The sequence below is a fragment of the Haliaeetus leucocephalus genome, unplaced genomic scaffold (assembly GCF_000737465.1).
Source record: "Haliaeetus leucocephalus isolate CR32 unplaced genomic scaffold, Haliaeetus_leucocephalus-4.0 Scaffold858, whole genome shotgun sequence".
In the NCBI taxonomy this organism is placed as follows: domain Eukaryota; kingdom Metazoa; phylum Chordata; class Aves; order Accipitriformes; family Accipitridae; genus Haliaeetus; species Haliaeetus leucocephalus.
In genome coordinates, this window is record NW_010973294.1 from 3861782 (window position 1) to 3872804 (window position 11023).

General features: G+C 41.9%; 1 protein-coding gene across 1 annotated transcript in view; it reads left to right on the forward strand.

Moving 5' to 3' along the window:
* The first annotated feature begins 525 nt into the window (after positions 1–525).
* Positions 526–11023, forward strand: part of SDR16C5 (short chain dehydrogenase/reductase family 16C, member 5) — a 12515-nt gene continuing 2017 nt past the window's right edge. Inside the window, 7 exon segments of the mRNA XM_010582964.1 lie at positions 526–562; positions 1165–1277; positions 1279–1497; positions 6587–6718; positions 8774–8785; positions 8787–8874; positions 10566–10714. Of these exon segments, the coding sequence (XP_010581266.1) occupies positions 526–562; positions 1165–1277; positions 1279–1497; positions 6587–6718; positions 8774–8785; positions 8787–8874; positions 10566–10714 (750 nt within the window).

The following is an 11023-nucleotide window of genomic DNA, read 5'->3' on the forward strand; positions in this document are numbered from 1 at the left end:
GCCGATAAACAAGACGAGACCTTTAGTATCACTCATTCAAAATGCAAAGTACAGCAAATAAGTAGGGCTCTCTTCATTTGCCCTTTTGCATAAACAGTGTGTGGAAGTTGTCACCGTGATCGAGACAAGCTGAGAACATAACAGGAAAAGCAGAGTCTTACGGGCCTGTGTAGGAACATGGCTTTCTATTCAATCTTGGAAAAAAATACTGACGCTACACTGGTGCGGGACGGCGGTTTTAAAGCTGGAAAATGTATGCATGGAAAAGTGAGGAACCACAACTGACATTTTAAAGATGTGGATCAATGATAACCAGGTGGTTTCACCATTTTATAGGGCGGCGTTTATGATCAGCATCTCCCTTTTTATTCCCATTCCAGCAAGTGGGCGAGCTGGAGAACAGTAACGTATGATACAAAGTAGGAAGAGTTTAACTTCATAACTACAATAAAGTAGCAGCAGAGGAAGGAGGGAGCACTTGCTTTCCAAGTCCTTGGCCAGGTTGCTCCTCGAGTCCGAAGCGAGATGCCAACCTGCGATGCCACCCTCCTGCTCCAGGCAGGTAAGGCACGGGAGGGCAGGTGATGCAGCAGCGCGATTTCACCACCCGGGAGCAGAAGGTGCCGTCCGACAGACGACTTTGGGAAGCCACCCAGGACTGACACCCGCTTCCCTAGAGCCGGGCAGCCTGCCCCAGCCCCAGCCCCAGCCCCAGCCCCGCAGCTCCCCAGACCGCCTCTGCTAAGGAGGACAGACACCTTCCTTCCTAAGGCTGGTATCACACCAGTGTTTCCAGTACTTTTTTGATCAGGCAGTATCACCTTGCTGTGAAAACAAAGTACGCTATAGCCATTGCCACAACATACCTGTATAAAATGTATGTTACTACACCTTTTTAAAAACCGAGATGGAAGCTCAGGACTCTGGAACAAAACAGCAGGTGTGTAGGATCTAGCAGAAGATATTTGCTTTAACCCCACTAGTAAGAAGCCGGCAGCTTTCACAAAACAAGTCTTTAGTGACGTATTTTGTACTTGCACAAAAGAACAATGTGAAAGAAATAGCTGTTTCTCTTTTTTTAGTCAGTATCTCAGTGTTTTGAAGGGCCAGTAACATACTGTATTTCTGGGTTTGTATAACAGAAGAGCGGTGTTTATGCCTGAAAAATCACGTTCAACTTGAGAAGCATCCTGAAGATGCTACAGTTCCTGAAATTATATTTTTTATTTTTTGAGAATTTCACCTTACCCATATTTCCTTCACACAAAAAAAACTTCTGCTGGGGAAATAGTGCTTATTACTGGCTCTGCAAATGGGACTGGAAGTCAGATTGCCTTAAATTTTGCTTCTTTGGGAGCAACCTTGGTTCTTTGGGACATGGACGATGAAGGTAACAAAGAAACAAGCAGATTAGCCAAAAAAAATGGAGCTTAATGAGTGTTTGCCTACCACTGTGACTGTGGCAATAGGGAGAAGGTCTATGAAAAGGCAGACAAGGTAAGATACAGCTTCTGGCCTCTGATTTGGCTTCTTGCTTCTGATTTTTTGGTTCTTTTTAATAGTATATGCTATTGAATTTTTTTTTTAGACACCGTGCTACTCACTAAAGGGAAGTAATAATGTAGGGCAATGACTTTCTCTTTTTGACAGGTAGCTTCTAGATGGAACTTGAACTATGTTCACAATAAAGTAATTGGGTTTAATCTGTTCTGTCAAGATTTATCCATTTCCAGTCTTTGTTGAGAGGTGCTAACTTCTTTTAGGTTAAGAATATGGTTATGTAAGCAGAGGTTAGCTCCACAGATTAGCTTGTTTACACTTTAAAATTTCTTTAAGATATCAATAAATAAAAAAAACAACAAACAATGGAAATTGTAAAGGGGGGGAGGGGCCTTTTCTTTATCCATTTGTTCAGAATACTGTAGCTCTGAAAGGGTGATGTGGGGTGTAATCGTTTCAGAAATATCATCAGGATATGGCTGGTCTCCAGTCAAATTGATGATTCAGCTTCAGTTCATTTTTTGGTCAATCCAGCTGGAAAGGAAGGTAGAGAAGGAGCCCATTTTAAATGAGAACTCTTCTTCTGTGCTGACCTATGCTTTGTAAACTATTATTTTTTAATATTATTATTATCAAAGTCCAGAAATTGGACATTAAATTAACATCATTAATATTTACCTGTCCTTAAACTACATACTGCCTGAAAACATTTTCCAGTTTAACCTCACTTATAATCCAGTTAGCCACTCTGCCATTTTATCCAAGGATAAATTCTTCTTCTGTTAAATTCTCAGTATATGTACTTATATACATGACTCTCAAGTAACAATTTTGACATTCTGTGTCCAAAGGCATACCTCAAAGAAATTAGCTAAAATATTTCATGACATGTGAATGTTGACAGTTTGTTTTGGAATAGCCTTGAAGTGTAACATTAATTTTCTATGAGTTGTCAGGGGGGGTCTTTGTTTTGTGGTTGTTGCTTTTAATTTTAACCAAAACAGATTGATTCTTTCTGAACACAGCTATGAAACATTGAAATAAATGTTTTTCCTCAAGAAATGTTCCCGATGAAAAGTACTTCTAAAGGGTTAGTTGGATTCAGGATCTGGAAGTATCTGGATCTGCAATTCTCATGCTTGCAGTCAGCAAGGTATTATTTTACCCATACTTGTTAGCAGCACTGGGGGCACAGCCATTAACAGTGCATAGAAAAAAGTTCCATGTGGGGCCATTAGTGACAGATGTTGAGAACCACAAGTGGTACTATAGTATTACTTGGACAGTGGTGGCAAGGATATATTGTACCATAATAGTACATTTGTGGAGATGAGCAAGTTGTTGAGTGTTCTGGCCCGTGCTGACCCAACACAGTGTTCAAGGAGGATGATCTTTGCCAATTACTTGGGCAGCACAGATGACATGATCCTCACCACGTAAGACATTGATTATGACTCCTAAATTTTGGAGTAGGAATCCCAGGAATTTCAACAATCTTAATACCTGTTGTCACTTCCCAGCAAGATAAAAAATCAGTCTGAGCAACCCATGTTCAGTACTTCATATGTGACACTTGACCTTTATTTGGATTGATACTATAAATCAAACAGCAATTCCTTTAGAATCCCCTTTTTGCAAGGAAAAAACTCACTTTAGTATATACCAAGACCAAATCTCTTTAAGAAGTAATATTTTAAATTGGCATTAAATTCCTATTCCCATAAATTTGTTCCCATAAATGCTATCTGCTTCTTGCAAAGACATGAACCAAAATGATTAGTTTAAGCTTATGTAAGTGTATTGGTTTTGTGTGGCAAGGTTTTGGTAGCGGGGGGGGTTACAGGGGCGGCTTGTGTAAGAAGTTGCTAGAAGCTTCCCCTGTGTTCGACAGAACCAATACCAGCCGGCTCTAAGATGGACCCGCTGCTGGCCAAGGCTGAGCCCATCAGCGATAGTGGTAGTGCCTCTGTAATAACATTTTTAAGAAGGAAAAAAGTTGCTGGGACAAAAAACTGCAGCCGAAGAGAGGAGTGAGAACATCTAAGAGAAACCACCCTGCAGACCCCAAGGTCAGTGAAGAAGGAGGGGAGGAGATGCTCCAGGTGCCGGAGCAGAGATTCCCCTGCAGCCCGTGGGGAGGACCATGGTGAGGCAGGCTGTCCCCCTGCAGCCCAGGGAGGTCCATGGGGGAGCAGATATCCACCTGCAGCCTGTGGAGGACCCCACGCCGGAGCAGGTGGGTGCCCGAAGGAGGCTGTGACCCCGTGGGAAGCCCGCACTGGAGCAGGCTCCTGGCAGGACCTGCAGACCTGTGGAGAGAGGAGCCCATGGAGCAGGTTTTCTGGCAGGACTTGTGGCCCCGTGGGGGACCCACGCTGGAGCAGTGTGCTCCTGAGGGACTGCATGCCGTGGAAAGGACCCACGCTGGAGCAGTTCGTGAAGAACTGCAGCCTGAGGGAAGGACCCACGCTGGAGAAGTTTGTGGAGGACTGTCTCCCGTGGGAGGGACCCCACGCTGGAGCAGGGGAAGAGTGTGAGGAGTTCTGTCCCTGAGGAGGATGAAGCGGCAGAAAATAACGTGTGATGAACTGACCATAAACCCCATTCCCCATCCCCGTGCACCGCTGGGGGGGTTGGTAGAGAATCCAGGAGTGAAGTTGTGCCCAAGTTGTGAAGAAGGGAGGGGTGGAGGGAAGATGTTCTGAGATTTGGTTTTATTTCTCATTACCCTACTCTGGTTGATTTGTAATAAATTGAGTTAATTTTCCCCAAGCTGAGTCTGTTTTGCCCGTGACGGTAATTGGTGAGTGATGTCTCCTGTCCTTACCTCGACCCACGAGCCCTTTGTTATATTTTCTCTCCCCCGTCCAGCTGAGGAGGGGGAGTGATAGAACGGCTTTGGTGGGCACCTGGTGTTCAGCCAGGGTCAACACACCACAGTAAGTAATTTCTCTGTTGGACTTTCCTGTCGATGCTGAACATTTTGAAATTATTTGTTTGTTCTTAGTTTAACAGAGTCTCAAAATGTTTGTTTTGTGCATTCTCAATCTCCGAACACATTAACCGAATCAGCCACAGGGCTCCAGCCTGCCAAATCTGCTGTGCCCGAATCAGCAGAGAAAATTCTGAAGTGCACAGACTGACCTATAAGCAGAAACTCAAAGAGCTGTTTAAAATTCAGGAATTGCTGTGAAGGTGCTAAACTATTGTTAACAATACCAACATCTTTGTAGGTATTTGCATGAACTGAACAGTCATGATGGAGCCAGAAATTTTTTTAAATCAAGAGGTTTTCAGCTAGAAATCTCCTCCACTCTTGGAAATACCTGCAACATTTTGACTGGTAATATGAAAAGTCTTGAGCTTGGACACAGAAGATAAAACAATACCAGAAAAGTTAAATTAATTACTTTTATTTGGTATATTCACTGCAGAAAAACCTAGGTATTTTCCCATAATGGAAGCTTTCTTTCTAGGAAGCAAGTCAGGTCATCTAAGTCCCTAAAGAAGAGGTTTTAGAATAACCTGGTGAACAGCAACTAATTTTCAGGATTAGGCAGTGTCCGCTAGGGAATTCTGAAGGAAATCAGATATGGATCTGATAAGCTAGAAATCCCGGGGGGCGGGCCTGTGCTATAACAGGTGTCTAAGGAACGAAGAATAGCAAAAATGCCAGTTTTAAAGAGCACTTACTTAAGAGGACACAAAGAAACTACAAATCTGTCTTACAGAAAATTGGAAGAAATGATAATAAAGAGAAGAATTAATAGAGCACTAAAGAAATACATCATGAAGAATAATCAGTTTGACTTTTTGTATATGGAAGTCAGTCTTCCCACTTTTTGGGGGGTAGTAGGTAAACAGGTCAAATGAAGCCAGATTCAATAAAATGTTGCCATTGGGGAAGCTATGTTGTCATGTGAAAAAAAAAAAAAAAGGATCGTCATATGGACTGACAGAGTAGTTAAAAGCTACGAGTGGGGACAAAGTACAGATATATCCCACAAAGGAGGAGTTGGGTATTCCTGCCATACTCAGCGGTGTCTAGATATGCATTCATTTGTGCAGGTGGAAAGGTGCTAGTATCTGAGCCCTGCTTGTCTATCACAAGGAGACAGCCTGGCACAGCCAGAGGAGTATCAAACGAGTCTTCACTGAACACTAAGGTGGCCTGACAGAGCCAAGGAAGGTCAAATGTTCACGCATCAGATCCAAGCACCTATTTTCAAATTGCCAGACAGCAACATATCTGGGATTTCTATTTTTTTGTAGTCATTCTATAATTTTTGAGACATCAAATTACTGTTTGCCGCCAGCACAGAAATCTCTGCAGTAAGCCTGTTTCTTAATACTATAAGTAAATCTTGGCCATCTGCTTTGATATAAATCTAAATTGTAGATTAAAATCTTTTCATAAGAAACCCAAATGGAGGTAATGGTGATTTTGGTCTTCTCTCCAAGTGATGTTATCCATTTATTTCATGGTACATGCTTTTGTACTCAAAGGATTGGTATCCCCCAGGGATCTGTGCTGGATTCTTTCCTGTTTAGTAGAAATTATCTAGAAAAGGGGTTGAAAAGCCTTGGCTGAGGAATACGGATTCTTACAATACCAGAAATAGGGGACAAGAAATGTTCAGGTTGCAATTAAAGCATGCTCACAGTTCACACTAAAGCTTTGTAACTCATTACATTAGGTTCCTGTGGAAACCAGAAGTATTCTGGAGTTCAGGAAGCAATTAGACAAATTCTTGGGGGTGGGGGGGAAATCGTGGAGGTATATTAAATACAAAGATATAGATAACTTATCTCTCTCAGGAAAATCGTAAGCTGCAGAGTGTGAAAAGTTGAGGAGTACACTGGAGGAGATCTCAGAGTCCTGGTCTTTTTTTTACTGCTTTCCACCATGAGACAAGGGCTATGGGACTAGATGGACCTTTGATCTGATGCAGTACAGCAGTTCTTACATACTTAGATTTCCAGTAGAGATACAAATAATTGCAAATATCACTAAACATTTTCATAAATGAAGCACAAGAGAGAAGAATACCTTCTAAAGCTTTCTGTTTATCCTTTTTTTATTCAGGTTAGAAAAGAAGTTGGGGATGTTACTCTTTTAATCAATAATGCCGGTATACTGCTTGGGAAAAAGTTCTGTGACATTCTAGATGCAGATTTTGAAAAGACCTTAAGAGTCAACTTCCTCTCACAAGTCTGGGTAATGTATTTTTTTCTCTCCTGGGTGACCAAATGGTACAAGCAAGTATTTTAGTGTGAAAATCAGCATGGTGGCACCTACCTGGGGAACCCAATTTGGAATAGGGATAGGAAGGGCCTTGAAGATACATTTTTTTAATCATCCTGTAATTAGAGACACACCAATTTTACAGTCTCCCCACTAAGTCTCAGTAATGTTAACACAAACCTGCCAAGGCACTCTGGTAAATCAAAAGTCTGTGCAACTGTATTGTGAAACATGCTCTATCTGTAACAGCTGTGGCTGAAGTTAGTGCTGACATGATGGCATGTGACTTGCCTGCTCCTGACGTTTGCCAGCATCAGAAGGCTTTGTCTAACAGACTTGTAGGGAGGCACATCCATGGTTTGGTAGTGGACCTGGCAGTGCTAGGTTTATGGCTGGACTCAATGATCTTAAAGATCTAAATTATTCTATGATTCTATGATCCTATGCTGCACATGTTGGTGTTAGTCTTCAGGTTGTGCTTTCATTCCTAGTCACCATCTGCTTAATGTACATTGAAAACTAATCTGGATAGTATGTGTTATCTTTGTTTTGTTTTCATACCTCTAAAGGGATTTGCTGTTATTTGGGGTCTCAGTTGACCTTTAGGAGGTTTTGTTGTGAGGGAGTGTGTCGTGGTTTCACCCCAGCCGGCAACTAAGCCCCACACAGCTGCTCACTCACCTCCCTCACAGTGGGATGGGGGAGAGAATCAGAAGGGTAAAAATGAGAAAACTTATGGGTTGAGATAAAGACAGTTTAATAAGTAAAGCAAAAGCCGTGCATGTAAGCAAGCAAAACAAGGAATTCATTCACCACTTCCCATGGGCAGGCAGGTGTTCAGCCATCTCCAGGAACGCAGGGCTCCATCACGCCTAACTGTGACTTGGGAAGACAAACGCCATCACTCCGAACGTCCCCCCCTGCCTTCTCCTTCCCCCAGCTTTATATGCTGAGCATGACGTCATATGGTCTGGAATACCGTTGGGGTCAGTTGGTCCCAGCTGTGTCCCCTCCCAACTCCTTGTGCCCCCCCAGCCTCCTCGCTGGTGGGGTGGCGTGAGAAGCAGAAAAGGCCTTGACGCTGTGTCAGCACTGCTCAGCAGGAACATCCCTGAACTATCAACACTGTTTTCAGCATGAATCCAAAACATAGCCCCATACTAGCTACTGTGAAGAAAATTAACTCTATCCCAGCCTAAACCAGCACAGAGTGTTACTCTTGCTCCCTCTTGCATTTATTGTTTTTATGCCTGAGTGAGCAGCCTGTATTGGGGGAAAATGTAGCATTGCAACTCCCTCGCTAAATGGCATTTCTCAGCGGAAAATCATTGCAGATAGAAGTCCTCTAACCATTTCCCAGCCCACAGCACATAATTCTTCCAAATACTTGAGGCAAACGAACTGGGAGAGGTGTTGCTCCTGACGGGTCTGAAGAGCCATAGGGCAGGAGCACAGTAAGCACAGGCCCTCAACCAAAAAAACATGTACTAGGCACACACATCTGGAGCCGAACAGATGTTGCAGGACACCTCAGCTATTGAAAAAAAATTTGTTACTGCTCTTGTCTTTTTTCTCCCCCCTTATAAAACACTAGCGTCCTCCTTATATAGTTAGTATCACCCACAGTGGTGGTCTGGGGTGCCGGAGTTGTCAGGCAGCTCAGTTTGTAACAAACAGGGCCCAGAGGCAGCTGAGCTTCCCTTGATGTATTGACTTCTAGCTCCCTCTTGTGTACCAAATCTTTGATAATAGTCTCAGACTCAAATCGTAAGGAACCAGGAGGCAGAGAAAATACAAACTTTGCTGCTTTTTAATAACACGATTTTAATGCTGACAGATCTCCAGATAGAGGGCAGTCATTCAAGGAAGTGCTGTCTCTCATTTATAAATTCTTACAGAGATAGAAGGTCAGTTGGGCTTCTTGTATATTGAAGCCCCAGAAAGCAAATTGGGTTGTAAAGCCTAATTTGGAATGCAACATTTTTGGCGTGTATGGTTATAAAGGGGTTTTCTTAATATGTCTCTTAGACTTGCAAGGCCCTTTCTTGCAGCCATGATGACCTCTAACCGTGGACACCTGGTTAGCACCACCAGTGCAGCAGGATTGTTAGGAGTCTACAGTATGTCAGGTTAGTATCGTCAAGTGCCATTACAAATTAGATCTACATACCAGTAACTTCTCTTAGACATCTCATAAATGCTTGGCTTAAGCAGTTTATACCAACATATACTGAACACTCAGGAAGAGCATGCAGATACGAAAGGTGGTGGTGCATTGAAAAGGATGGTGGTGACATGTTGCCTGAGTGGCACAGGGAGCTCACTGCAGATTTTACTGTCTGACTGCTGCCTGTCTTATCGCCACAGAAGAAGGGCAATACAGCTCGTAAATATGCAGTGGAAGGGAGCCCTGCATATGGGTTGTCTAACACTTTCTCATGCCAGGTTTTCTGCAGATGAATGTTCAGAGTCCTGAAACATACGTGGGTGACACCTGGAATTATACATTTAGTTGGAAAATGGTTTTCAGGTCAAGAAGGCATTTTGGCAGAATTTTCATTAAAATTAATTTGCATTAACTGTGTTTTAAACTATTTAACAGCTCTATATTCTCAGCTGTTCCCCTCAAGTGAGCTGCCTGCTACAGTTCTGACTATTTCATCTGCCTGGGTCTGCTGCGCAGTGTCTCCTCAAACCTCTCTGACATCCTGATTGTATCTCCTAGGTCACCCTATGAGAATGTGAACTTCAGTAAAATAAGTATCTCTTGTTTCTTCTGCTGATTGATGGTATTACTGTAGTGTTTGTTTGCCACCTGTTATCATTGGGTCAGATTTGGTATTGATAATAAGTAACATCCAGCTTTCATCATTTAACTGTAAGGTTTGTGAGAGTGGACCTGCCCATCCATGCATTATAACTTTTTACACCTTAGCTATGCATTTTTAGGTTGTATGGTTCCAATATGGGTGAATCCCTGAAGAATAACAAACTGTCTCTGATGCCAGTTTTTGAGGTTACACTTTTAGCAAAATTGGATTTCATTGTATATAAAAACTATTTTCACACACATTTGAAAAAGCCTTAGGAAACCACATGTAAATTCCTATATGAAAATAAGGTTCTTTTACAGTTGCAAACTGTAGAATAATCTGGGTTGGAAGGCATCTCTGCAGGTCATTTGGTCCATATCCCCAAATAAAAGCAGTCCCAACTTAGATCAGGTTGCACAGAGCCTTGTGAGGGCAAATTTTTATTATCTCCAAGGATGGAGTTCCATACATTCATCAAACCATAAAAATCAGACAAGATTTAGGTTTCCCGGGCAAACAAAATGATACTGTAGTTGCAGGGCAAATCAGAAGAAGTAATAGGTTGAAGCAGCATTTATAAGTAGGGTATTTAGAGTTTACCACTAGAAATAGTTGTTACCAAAATGTAACCTGTGATATTAAAGGGTGAAGACATTCTGAACTGAAAGAATTCCTGGCTTGTATATGAGTATCTGGAAATGTACATAAAATGTTGATTAAGCTCATCTTCCTATCTCTTTCTATAGTGCACTGAAAAAAAGTCCTCTGGAAAGGATTAATCTTATCCTTAGACAACTGTGCATCAATCAGGGGAAGAGCCATTAACCTTCAGAGTTAGCATCACCAATATGCACAGCATCCTTAATATACTAATTACAAGACTGCTAATTATATAACTAGGTAATATCAGGGCTTAAATAGTATTACAAAACATTAAATCCTGTATATAACACTGACTGTGGTGGTTTTGACATATTTTGGATGTTTCTTCTTTTTTGACTTTTCAGATTATGCTGGAAGTAATTATGCAATCATTGGAATGATGGAAGCCTTAGATTCGGAAATGTATCATGCAGGAAAACAAGCCATTAAAACCACAATAATTTGCCCTTATTTTATTAATACTGAATTAGCTAAAGCTTTTCAAACGCAGTAAGTAAAATTTAGATCATGTACTGTTTCATATGTAAAAAATAATCACTACTCACTAGACATGCCATATTCAGTCTCTAGCTATTATAAAGCTGATTTGCTTTTCAATTCAGTATTTTTGCCTTATTGGCACATACAACTATGTCTTTTGACATAAGAAATCCAAGTCTTGCATACAATTAATAACTGACATGCAACAGGGACTGTGTAATAACCTCACAGTCAAGGAAGGGTTAGGGATGTGTCGTGGTTTAACCCCAGCCAGCAATTAAGCACCACGCAGCCGCTCACTCACTCCCCCCCACCCAGTGGG